We start from the raw sequence: 12,577 nt of genomic DNA on the forward strand, positions 1-12,577 counted from the left end.
GGGAGGGGAGGCCGGAGGAAGGGAGGACAGGGGGGGGCGAGGAAGCTGGGAAGGGGCGAGGGAGGAGGCCGCGGACGAACAAAGGAACCGGGCTGCTCGACGGCTTCGCTGCCCCCTTCCCCAGCTTCCACCCCGCCAATAGCGCTTTCTGTGGAGGAATGGAAGCGGCCTTGTGCACAGAGAGTGAGAGAGCGAATGAGGAGTGGGCTGCGGGCCCAGGCACCCCTTCCTGTGTGCCCCCCCAGACCCAGCCCCTCCTCTAGTCACTGAACCCCAGTGGCGCAGGGCGCCAGAGGATGCCCCACCCTCCCTGCCCACCTGCCTGGCTGACTTCCCAGCCCCCAGGCAACCCTGGCTGGGCCTTGGGGCCAGCGCACCCCCAGAGATGGGTGAGGGGATGCTAGGCCTCACACCCCGCTCCAGGAGGGCTTCTCAGCCAGCAGACGGCAGCAGCGCTGACCTGGCCAGGGCCCGTGGCACTGGCGTGCCCCCACCCCCACCCCCACCGGAATGTTTCTGTGCCCCCATAGGACACCCCAGGCCCCCGCCACTATAAGGGGTGTCTGTCTCTGTGTGACTTGGCCTCCGTGTGTCTGTTTCACAGACACAGGGACAAGTAAGATAGAAAGAATGGAAACACAAAGAAGAAGCAAGACAGGAATGGTCCTGTGACCTTGGGCCAGTCCTGAGCCTCCCAGGCTGCTCCTGCTCCTGGCCAGCCCACGGGCAGCTCCTCCCCGGGCAGCTCCTCCCGCGAAGACGAGTCCTCAGGCCACTCTCCCCTCAGGCTTTCTGGCCCTCACCCCTCTTCTATGGGCCCCTGTGAGCAGGGCAAGCCTTGGGGTGCCCAGGGGCCTTGGGAAGCTGTGCACGAGTTCGGTGAATGAGTAAATCCTCTGCCTGTGTGGGGTTCCTCAGCTTAATGGGGTGCTCTGTGACCCCCCCTTCCTGCCCTTCACATACACCCCTCCCCACCGCTACACACCCTCACGGCACCAGCTGAAGCTGCAGAGCTGGGCCCGGGGCAGCTGGCCAGAGGGTGGGCACATTTTGGACCCACGAGCCCGCTCCCATGGCTGCCATGAATGGAGGGGTCTCTCGTAGCAGTTCACCCCATCAGCTTGTGGTGCAGGCCGCAAGGACGCCACACAGGCCTGCTCTGTTTCTGTAGGAGTGTGGGCTGTGGGGTGCTGGGGCGGGGGCACTCCTGGGGGTGCCCCTGGGGGGATCCCAAGTGTGGATCAGCTGGGGGGGCAGAGGTGTGTCAACCACCCTGCACTGACCAGCTGCCTCTGGACCCCCGTGCAGGTCTGGCTGGATTCCGAGGCAGAGGCCGGGAAAGCCAGGGGGACTCAGGCTCCCCCCCTCCTCCCCCCACCTCCCGTGATGGGGCAGCGGGCTGGGGAACCCACGCCCAGGAGGCCCAGGAGGTCAGCCGTCCTGAGGTCTCTCGGCAGGCCCGGTCTAGCCCTCACCGCTGGCCACCTGGAGCTGTGGCCAGGGGACAGGGGCGGCCTCCTGTGGACCCCAGCTCTGCTCGGGGCCGTGGCCTGCCAGATGCCTGTGTCAGGAGGAGCCAAAGGGGACCTGGTCTCCCACATGCCGTCACCTTAACGGGCCCTTGCTCAGCGCTGAAAGAATCAGGGCCCCTGGCGCTCCAGCCTGTCCCCTGCTGACCCAACAGCCTGCCTCTCGTGGGGGCTGCCCGCATACCTGTCTTTCTGGTGTGATCCTCAGCCACCATGGAAACCCCAGGCTCAGTTACCTCCTAGGAACCCCGTCTTCCGCCCCCTCTCCCCCATCCTGCGTGCTGTCGCTGTGTGAGGTACCCCCCAGCACCAGCCGCCACCGTGACCGCCCCTTTTCATTCCTGGGCCAGAAGCTGGGCTTGCCAGAAGCTCTCCAGGTGAAGGGCATTTATCCCAGAGCCCCACTGGCCCGGCGGGGCAGGGACAGGGACGCCCCTGCCCACCCCCAAACCCCCGACCCGCTGCTGCTCCCCAACCCGGCTTTTCAGCAACTCCCCACCAGGGCCCTCATTTCTGGAGGCGCTAGCCCTTGCCCCGCTGCCTCCCAGGTCTGCGTGGGCCCTGCTCTCTGCTCTCCGCGCTTCGCCGCGCCGGTCCAGCGTCCACCCTTCCCGCCTCTCGGCCCAGCTCATCTCCCAGGCCCCGTCCATCCGGCCCCTGCCGCCGCCCAGTATCGCACCAAGCACCCCGCCGTCTGCCCCCTCTCCTTTCCGTCGGGCCCACGCTGTGCAGCACTTGGCCTGCTGCTCCCCGGGAAACTGCCCCATCTGACCCACACCCCTCAGCACAGCGACACCCCTGTGTCCAAGCATCTCCTAGCACCCCCCGAGCAGGGGCGCTGACCGCCCTGCCCTCCAACCCGCCTGGCCACCGCCAGGCTCCCCAGAGCCTCCTCCCAGCAGCACCTGCATGTGGCCAGACGCCGCCCTGGGCTCATGGCCTCTCAGAGGGTCCTGCTGGCCGTCCTCCTTCCACCCTGCCCCGCTCCCCACGGGGCTCTCGGCCCCTCTCTGGGGCCACCCCACCGCTGCAGGCCTGGCATCTCCCCACTGAGAAGCGCTCTGGGAAGACCCCCGCGCCGCAGGGGCTGCCGGGCAGCGGAAAACTTCTCCCCTAACCAGCGCCCGCCAGACGCACCCCACTATTCTACTGGAAATGCTCCGCGGGGGGCCCCAGTCCTCAGGCATCTGTGGGACCGGCCGCGGCCTCTTGGGCGGCCGTGTTCCCTCGGCCGGGAAGACACTGCTCCGCGCCCCTTCCTGCACCCCACTGCCCCTTGGTGAGCTGTGGGAGCCCTCGCGCCACCCCTTCCTCTTCCGTCCCCACAGTCCGGGTCCTGCGCGCCGTCGTCCTGCGTCAGGGGACCCCAGCGCCCTCTGAGTGCCGAGATGCAGCCCTGCCCCGTCCCGGCGTGCCTAAGCCGCCCTGTGCTCAGAGCTCCCATCTTGGATCAGCAGCTCAAGCGCAAAACCCTCCCCACGGGCTCCGGTTCTTTGCCTGGGGTTGGCTCTGCCCACGTCTGCAGTTGTGGGGAGCCGCGTCCAGCCTGCTCCCCCACCGCCCACCCTCCTCCCTGTGACACGGATCAGCCTGCTTCGGGGCTCCCGCAGCTCGCTACCCCCAACAGGCGACCAGAGCAGCCCTTTCAAGAGGGAGTCAGATCACATCACGTCCCAGGTCTCCCCAGATCGCCCACTACTCTGAGCGGGTCACAGGTCCCCTGATCCGAGACCAGTCCGGTCACTGCACTGTCTCACTCTGGGCCAAGCTGGAGCTTGTCGTCCCTTTGCCTGCACCCCTCTTCCTGCGGCCCCCCGCTGCCTCTGACATTTCCACTCTGATGGCCTTCCCAACGGGGCGCACCCCAGCCAGGCCCCAGGGGCGCCGGGGTTAAGGCTCAGCACCGTGAAGCTGTCCGCAGCCACCGCAGCCTGAGTTCGAGCCCTGGCTGGGGCGTGACCCCCAGGGCGCACTCCCTCCCCCCCGTCCCCACTCTGCCTGCTCCCCAGTGGGTTTCAGTGGATCCTCCTATCTGCTCCCCACTCTGCCTCCGGCGAATCCTCTCACCCTCCAACCTCTGACCTCCCCCCAGTTCTTAAACGCATGAATAAATATTTTTTAAAGAAATTTCGTTCTTTTTTCTGCTTTTAGAGAATTACTTATTTTTGGGCCCTCCTGGTGGCCCAGCGGGTTGAAGCACGGCACTAAGAAGCCAAGGCCACTGCGGCACGAGTTCGATCCCCGCCGGCCCCGGAGGGGACCCACCTGGCAGGCAGCCCTCTCCTGACCGCCCGCTGCGCCCCTCTGCAGTGTGCTTCCTCAGTCAGCCTGTTCTGCTCCCCACTCTGTCTCTGGGGAGTCCCCTCAGCCCCTGCACCTCTGGTCTGTACCCCAGCTCTGTATGCACAAATAAATACATCTTTTAAAAAAACAAGGTTTACTTATTATCTATGCATACAAGAACTGGGGTACAGGCCAGAGGTGTGGGGAACAGGCAGATCTATGAAATCCACCGCTGAGGGGAGCAGCAGGGAGCCAGGAGAGGTCTGCTGCGCCCTGCGGGTCCCTCCCTTTCGGGGACTCGAACTTGTGCTGCAGGGGCTGTGGACGGCTCCACGGTGCTGAGCTTTCACCCTCTGCGCCAGGGAGGGCCCGTGCAGAAACAAACCTTTAAAAAAACCAGCGTGGTCTCCCCTTCCCCTCCCTCGCCCTCACACTCCCTCTTCTTGACTGTCTCCCCGCAGCACTCACACGGCGCCCCACCCCAGAGACAACCCCCCCCACCCGTCAGCGCTCCCCTTAGGGAGTCAGCTCCAAGAGCAGGGGCTTTGGCCGAGCCCGGGCGCCTGGCGCGGGCTAGGCCCCAGCTCCCCAGACGAGGCCGTCTCCCAGCCAGCTCCGCCCCGGCCATGTGCGAACCGAACGGCGCAGGCCCTGGCCGGACTGTCGTGGCCACCAGAAGCCCCGCCGGCCGCGGCCCTGCACACACTGACCCGTCCGTCCAGCCGAGGGCCTTCCAGCCGGGCTCCGAGATGCTCGGGCCCTGTCTCCCCGGGGGCTGGAGCAGCACGTCCGGCTGGCGCTCCCCAGAGAGCCCGGGGTTCCCTCTCCCTGATGCCCCGCCGCAGGGAAGAGCCACAGCACACCCTGTGCCTTCCCACGCACCTGGCCTGGAAGGACAGGGAGACCCCGGAGACCCCGGAGACCTGCCCATTCAGGCAAAGCAGGTACCCTCAAACATCCCCAATGTCACCCAGCGTGTTTCCCACACAAATTTCCAAAACATTTGCCATCGAACTGTCCTAAATGCATTGCGAAGGTTCCTGCATAAAAATGGCCGCTGAGTCAGAAAGAGAAACGGAGTTAAACTGAAAGGCGGGGGCTTCAGGGGTTTCCCCTGGCCTGCCCAATGGGTGCCCACGTCACCCCACCTCGCCGCCAGCTCCTGCCTTCCTGGCCCAGCTGGACGGTCGCAGTTCTGGAGAACTGGGCCCAACCAGGCTGAAAGGGGCAGAAGCCAGCTCCGGGGCCTCCCTGGTGGCCTCCCTGCGGTCTCCTGGTGGCCTCCCTGGTGGCCTCCCTGTGGCCTCCCTGGTGGCCTCCCTGTGGCCTCCTGGTGGCCTCTCTGTGGCCTCCCTGGTGGCCTCCCTGTGGTCTCCTGATGGCCTAGGGCCCGAGTCCATCCCGGCCAGAAAGTGACCCCCAGGCGCAGCAGACCCCTCCTGTCTCCCCGCCGCCCCCTCAGCAGTGCATTTCAGTGGATCCCCACTCTGTCTCTGGGGAGTCCTCTCACCCCCGGCACCTCTGGCTTGTACCCCAGTTCTTCATACAAAACTAAACATAAGTAAGAGAAGAAGGCCCCGTCTATGCCACAGTGCCACAGATCTCAGGGGACCGCACAAAAGGATGTGAGATTTGGAGGCGATGGGGTCTTTGAGGCCTGTCTGTCATGGGTGATCTCGCGGCCAGCAGGCTTGGCGTCTCCTGGCATTGCCCACAGCTCCAGGCCGAGCTTTGCGCTGGGGTCAGAGCACGGCGGCACCAACGCCCGCCCGCCTGTCCAGGGAGCAGCTGACCTGCCGGCCGGGGCCCGCACCTCCCAGCCTGTGCCGCCTGGCTCTGACAAAGCGCCCCCCACCCTGTCTGCCCCAGCTCCTCTGGGGTCCTGTCCTCTTCCTCCTGGACCCCTGCCCAGGGTCGGTCTCTGCAGCCTCCACTGAGCTTGACCTCACCCTTGGGGTTGCTGACATTGGGATTGAATGACTGTGTGGCGCTTGGGGTGTCGGGAGCACCCCATCTCCAGCCAGTAAGCGCCTCCCTCCCTTGCTAGCATGCCCTTTCCCTGTGCTGGGCCCTGCAGAGGACCAGGGAGGGCCCCAGGGCCAGGCAGGCCTGAGCTCCCACCATGTGCACCCCTGCCCCGGCTCAGCCACTGGGGACCCCTCGCCTCCCCAAGCCCGTCCCAGCCTCCTCTCCCATGTGCACACGGAGCTGCTCACACTGGGCTCCTGCTCACGTGCAGTCCGCAGGGCGCCGGCCACACAGAGCGAGCACCTGAGGGCAGTGGCTGCTGCCCTCCACGCCCGCCCACTTCCCGGAGGGCTCCCCACGGTGGGCCTGGCGGGCCTGGTGCTGCAACCCCCAGCCAGAAGGGCCCTGAAACCAGGGAGCCCTTGAAACCAATGGTGGGGTCCCTGGCAGGGTGGCCAGGTGATGGTTCCGCTGGCCCCTGGGGGCTCTGGGTGCCGGCTGGAGGCCTGGGGTCTACTCGGACCAGCAGGAGCTCCCTTGAGCAGAGAGCGGTCACCACGGCAGAGTGTGTGTGGGGAGGCTTGGAAGAAAGCCTGGTGTACAGCCCAGAAATGGTGGGGTCCGGCTGTGGAGAGGGGGTTCGGGAAGCTGGACAGGCCCACGGGGCTGCGGGGGGGGGGGCGTCTCAAGAAAGGAGGGGCCCTCCACCGGCTCCCTCCCCTCCCTGCCTCTCTCTTCCCAGGTCAGCAGGCACCTCCTGGGTGACTGTCTTAAGCGCTGCTCATTCACCCTAGCCGGGCTCAGCTCTGGGGGTCAGAGTTGGGGGGCCAGGCAGGGACCCCAGGGGCTAAAGGCTGCAGCAGGGGTGGAGGCTTCTGGCGGGACCCGGCCCAGATGGCAGCGCCCCAGGGCAGAAGGGCCGCCCCCACCCACTGCAGACTGAGGTGGCCCCCTCTGGGGGGGGCTGTGGAGGGGCGACCTGCGGAGGGGCGTGGCGGGCCGGGCAGCAGAGCAGCTTCGGGCCTGAGGAGGGCTGGAGCCGGGGGAGCGGAGCGTTGAGGGTGCTGGGCGTCTGGAGGGCTTCTCTGGCCTCCGCCAGAGGACATTCTGCAGATGGCTGCATCGCCCTGTTTGGACTCCAGTGCTCCCGGCCCCAGCACCTCCAGCGGGACAGTCCTTAGGGAGGCAATCGAATCAGATGGGGCCCTAGGTGCCTGTGACCCCCGAGGCCCACGTCATAGAAAGGGGAACTGGCCTTTGACTCTACCCCCCGGAGCTGTGAGATCCACCTCCCGGGGCACCCCCACAGCGGCGACCTCTGCCCCGGCCAGGCGCCCCCTCGGCCGGTGGGTGGGTGTGTCCGGCCCTGACCACGGCGATTCGCAGAGTCAGAGCTGGGCCTGGCTCCGTGGTGCTGCCCCTCTGCTTCCTCCTCTGAAGGGGCCGTCCCCTGCCGGCTGGGGGGGGGCGGTGGTGCCGGAGATGCACCTGCTGGAAGTCCCAGGCGGCTAGTGTCCACTCGGGTGACACCCGGCCCCTGGGGGCTCGCACCAAGCGCCTGCGGGTTAAGACGCTTCTCCCCTCTCTGTGCCAAGACACGCCCACGCCGCCGCGCTCCCACGGCCGAGTTCCCTTTGGTCTCAGGAGCAGACACGGGTCGGCGGCTGTTCACCTGGTACGAATCAGCCCCTCCTCCTTGAAGCGTCTGCACCCCCAGTCTGCGGTCCGAGGCTTACCGACCCTGCGACCCTGCCAGCTGCGCCTCGGCCCTAACTCCGGGGACCGCCTTCTCGCTCCACCCGAGGGGGAAACGGGCCGGGCCTGGACAGCACCTCTGCCCACTGCCTGCCCCTCGGCCTCCAGCCTCCGGGCGCCCGCGCGGGCCCCTGGCGCTGGGCGCCGATAGCCGGGAATGGCAGGGAAGCGAGTGGGGAGCCAGCTGAGTGTTTACCAGCCACGTGGCCAGGGGCCGCACTCCGCCTGGGAGGCCTGGTCAGGGGCCGCCGTACGCAGCTTCACGGGGCTTCAAGGCCTTCACAGCAGCTCAGGACGCATTTTGCAATTTGGTTCTTTCGCCCCCGGGAAGCCAAAGGGGCAGGCCTTACTCCACGCATCTCATCTCGGAGCTGCGGGAAGGAGGCGGACGGCTGGGCGCGGCCAGGCAGGGCGGGCGACAGCGGGCCCCCGCCTCCGTGTTCTAAAGTCGGGGTTCTTTCCCGTGCTGTGTCCAAGGCCGCCCCCTCTGTGGCCGTCAAAGGTACCCCGAGTCCCCTCGGTGCCCCTGTTCTGGGTCTTGGCCAAGGAGAAGCTGGAAGGAGGCGGGAGGCCCGGCCCTGGGCGGCGGCGGCAGACCTGGGGGCCAGGCCCCTCGCCAGGCCTTCACGGGGTTTGGTTTCGGACAAGACTCTGCATTTTGCTTACGATGAAGGGGAGGGGCCGGCGGCCTGCTGGAGGCCCTCAGTGAGGCAGGAGCTGAAGCGAGCGAGCCCATCCTGGCCTCCCCGGCTGCGTTGGGGGCCACGTCTGAAAGTGGGGCACGGGGGTGACCCCGTGGGTGGGGGGGAGAGCAAGGGCGGCTCGGGAGAGGGTGTTGATGTGGGAAGTAAGCAGCAGATGGCGCTAAGCTCGCAGCAATCCCATCAAATGAAGGGGAGGGGCAGGGGCAAAGGTGAGGCCAGGTCTGCACTTGGGGTGAGGTCGCACACGTGTCACAGGGAAACGCCGGCTCTGCTCCCAGGCGAGAGGACTCTGGAATCACCCCACTGCCCTCCCCGCTGCCCCTCCGGGAGACGGGCTTTGTCTGCTGCGGCCGGAGGGCTGACAGCTACTGTCCAGCCCCTCCGGACAGTGCACTGTCCCCCCAGTGCTGGCCCTTCCCTTTCGAGGTGTCTGCTCGCAGGAGGGGGCCCAGCTCTCCTGCTCCCGAGCCCCAGGTGAGGGCCTTCTACCTGGGGGGCCTCTGTCTTCAGCCCACGCCCCCCCACCCCGCCGCCAAGCTGCTGTGCCACCCCACACGCTCCTGGGGGGTCCAGGACCTGGCAGAAGAGGACCAGGCGCTGACCGAAGCCCGCCCCGGCGGCCAGCTGAGGGGCTCTACTTTCACTTTGCCCCGAAAGTGGGGCTCCGTTCTCCATCTCCCCACTTAAGGGTCACCTCCTGCCGCCCGGTACTGATGGGAAGTGTGTGGACGTTAACGTGTTTCCTGGAGGCAGGCAAGCTTTTCTCCTGTGCTCAAAGGTTTCTCGGCTATGGCCAGCCCCGCCTCGGCCCTGGGCAACCCTGGAGGGTGCCGAGGCCTCGGCTTCACTCACTCCCAGCCGCAGCGCACGCTGGATCTCGGGCTCGGGCAGGTGTTTGATTTTTGCGTCAGGGGCCACCGGTTTTCCTCTTGGGCGGGGTCTGGGGGCTTTGTCCCCGGGTCCCCATTTCCCGTCTGTGGCTTTGCAGACCGTGCCGGAACGGGGTGGCTGGAGGGGCCGCCCTCCACCTGCTCCTCGCGCCCTGCACGGCCGGACCTTCCCCGCGGGACCGCGTTTGACCGGGGAGGCCGGCGGTGGCTGCAGGTTTTGCTTGCTACGGTTTTCCGAGCAGGCCCCACCGGCAGAGAACTGGGGGTGGGGGGCCCAGGGCACCCCTCCGCTGGCACCACAGCAGCAGGCTGAGCCCCCCGGCTGCGGTCGCCGGCAGCCCTTGCCAGGGCCTGCCGGCCGCTCCGAGTCTGCGGCTCAGCCTCCCCCGTGGGCCCCCCCGGACACCCCCTCCTCCCGTGACACCTCCAGTTCATTACCTCCCCACTTCACTTAACGCTCGCTAACAGTTGCAATCACACCGCCAGCGCGCTCGCTCGGGGGAGGCAGCCTCCAGCTGCTGTGCTGGGCCCGCACCCCGGCGCAGACCCAGCGAGCTGTCTAGACAGCGCGGGCTCGTCGGCATCCCAATGACGCCGCGCGCCAAGCGCAGGCTCCGGCCGGCCACGCGCCCGCTCGCAGCCAAAGCCGACCTCACGTTAGCGTGACTCCGAAACAGCAGGCCAGAAACGCCCCCTGCCCCAGCTCGCCTCGACGCTTCCTAGGGCCCCCAAGGAGGAATGCTGTTCACTGGGCGGGGGCGAGGGGGGCCAGCTGCCGCTGGGCTGCGCCGTGGCCCGCACCCCAGCCCCCAGCCCCAGCCTCCCCAAGCCGGCCCACCGCGGCCCAGCCCGTCAGGGTGGTCACCTCCTGCAAGCAGGGGCCGGCGCAGCCCAGGACACCCACCTCCCGCATCTGGGGCGCCCCCTTAGCTCAGCGCACCAACCCCTTGCGGCCTGCGACACTCAGGAGGTGGGGCCGGGCTCCGGGGTGCCTCCAGAGCCTCTCCGCCGGCCCCTGCCCAGCCCAGCCTTCACCCCGGACCCCAGAACGCCTCGTTGTCCAGGAAGACCCAGTGCAGCGCGCCAGCCCGCACCTTTTCTTTAGGGTTCTCCGCTTCAGACTGACCCCTGTCAGCTGAGGACCGGCCCACACTTAGCCTGAGGCCACGTGAGCTTGCGGGGCAGTGGGACGCCACCCCTGGGGGGGCCTTTGACTCCCCGCCTTGGTCTGCTCAGTGATCATGCTCGCTGCCACCCAGCGTTGCTCAGATCCTCCACAAGCACGTTTCACTCAGGGAGTAACCCAGCTGAAGGGGTAGGGGTGGACATGGGCAGGGGGCCAGGCAGCAGCTCCGCCCCTGCTGAGGAAGAAGCGGAGAAAGTCACCCTTAATCACCCAGCCCGGGCCCCCACTGCAGCCCGCACCCCCTTCCATTGCTGGGAGCCCACTTGCACCGCCCCGAGGCAGGGTTTCGGGGGGCCTCCCTCAGAGCGCGGAGGCCTGAGTCTGCTGGGCTGCAGGCTCCCTGGGCCGGCACTTGCCCCCCACACCTCAAGGGCCCCAGGGACCTGGTTTGTCGCTGGTTGTTCCCACCTGCAGGTGGCCAGAGCGGCAGATGCGGCTGGGCAGGTAGAGCTCCCACCAGGCGCTGGCTTCAGACCTGGCGCCAAGCCCTGCCCTTAGCTGGCTGGGCTCCCGGGCTGGGCCTCCCTCTGCGGCTGGGAACCTCCTCATGCTCCTTCAGAGTGCCCGAAGCCACCAGGACACGGGCCCGGCTAGCTGCTCACTCTGCCGGGAGGCAGCCGGGAAGGTCCAACTCACGTGCAATGGACAGAGAGCCCCTCTGAGCTGAGGGCTGCCGGGGGGCACCTCGGGGCCGGCGCTCAGAGGCCCTGCAGTAGGCCCCGGCCCCTCCTTTCAAAAAGCAGCCCCTGCCTGCGTCCTGGAAGGGTTCGAGAGGCTTGCGGAGCCTGTGTGCCCTCAGCTTTAGGAGCCCAAGTTGTGCGAGGGTGAGCAAGCTCTACCGAGCAGCGCACGGGTGCACATGGGTGTGCACCCCCACCCGCACACGTTGGGGAGACGAGTGCGTCTAGGTGTCCGAGGGCGGGAGGAGAGCGGAACAAGCTCCTTTCACCTGGTCCAAAACCTTGGTTGCCGGTTCACGTGTACCTGGTCTCGCTGGCTTTGAGAGGCAGGGCCAGGGAGCTGAGAGACTTGGCCAGTGGCAGGGAAAGGTGGAGGGGTGTCAGCAGGGTTGGGCAGAGCTGCCATCCACGGGCAGGGGCTGATTCACACTGGCACCGGCCCAGCAGGTGCAGAAATGTCAAGAGGGAGCCCTGGCACATGCGCAGATGCCCAGACCACAGTCCCAGGGGCCCTGAGGCGCCTGCTCCTGGCTGCGGGAGGCAGTGCCTACCTGTACCACGGCGGGTGGGTGCTGAAGGCCTGGAGTCATAGGTGGCAGGGTCCTGCAGCTGGGGAGTCATCCAGTGCCGGGCGGTACCCAGGCCCAGAGCCCACTGTGCCTGCAGCACCAAGGGCCATTCTGTGCAGGATCTGAAAGAAGAGGGCAGTGGGAGGGGAGCCGGGGCCGGGCCCTGAGCCGCAAAGGCGGATTCGGGCTGGGCCTCAGGGGCCAGATGAGCCCGAGGGGACGGGCCGTGAGGGGCCCACTCTCTGAAGAGGGGCCTGGCAGGAGGGGAGCTGGAAGGCCAGGGCTGAGGTGCGCGCCAGGGCTGGGTGGCACAGGAAGGGCATGGGGTGGACACAGTCGAGGCCCATCTACAGCACAGGACAGCAAAGCACCCAGACAGGACCCAGGCCTGAGGCAGAGCAAGCTCTGGGGCTGAACTGCAGGTGAAAAGAGGCCGGGACCGGAGGTAAAGGGCAGGGTGGGCAGGCCAGGTGGGAGCTGCGTGATGTCTGCAGCCCAGAGGCATCCCCAGGGAGCCCCAGGCAGGCAGAGGCATCTGCTCGGGTGTCCTTGGCTTGAGCTGGGCCCTCCCAGGGGCGCTATCAAGACCAGGAAGGCCTTGGGTGGGATCAGAACCCAATGTGAAAGCTGAGGCCCTGGCCAGGGGCAGGGTGTGGGGCGTGAGCGGTCAAACAGGGCAGATGGTGCTGTAAGGGGGGGATAATGGAGCAGGGTCATGAGAGGTGTGGGCCCTGGGGCAGCTCCGAGAAGGCTGAGGGAGTGGAGTCCATGAGGAGAGGAAGATGCTGGCGGGGGAGGTTAGCAGCCCGGGTTGGCAGAAGAAAGACAGGAATGTGTAAGACAGAGAGAAAATCTGAATGGGAGAGAGGTGTCCGGGGAGGAAGGTGCCAGGTGGAAACAGGGAAGGTGCCAGGCAGAGAGGAGGGAAGGTGCCAGGCAGGGGAGGAGGGAAGGTGCCAGGCAGGGGAGGAGGGAAGTGCCAGGCAGGGGAGGAGGGAAGGTGCCAGGCAGGG

At 67.2% G+C, this 12,577-nt stretch overlaps 1 protein-coding gene across 2 annotated transcripts in view; it reads right to left on the reverse strand.

The window, feature by feature from the left end:
- SMARCD3 (SWI/SNF related, matrix associated, actin dependent regulator of chromatin, subfamily d, member 3) overlaps positions 1–11,782 on the reverse strand; it is a 23,473-nt gene extending 11,691 nt beyond the window's left edge. The window contains exon 1 of one of the 2 annotated variants that reach the window (XM_004694424.2): positions 11,547–11,782. In XM_004694424.2, the coding sequence (XP_004694481.1) occupies positions 11,547–11,585 (39 nt within the window). In that variant the 5' untranslated portion in view covers positions 11,586–11,782. The remainder of the gene's footprint in view (positions 1–11,546) is intronic. The other variant, XM_012733894.1, reaches the window with a different exon arrangement.
- Positions 11,783–12,577: the final 795 nt, after the last annotated feature.

This window comes from Condylura cristata, unplaced genomic scaffold, assembly GCF_000260355.1.
Source record: "Condylura cristata isolate star-nosed mole 26May11 unplaced genomic scaffold, ConCri1.0 scaffold00042, whole genome shotgun sequence".
In the NCBI taxonomy this organism is placed as follows: domain Eukaryota; kingdom Metazoa; phylum Chordata; class Mammalia; order Eulipotyphla; family Talpidae; genus Condylura; species Condylura cristata.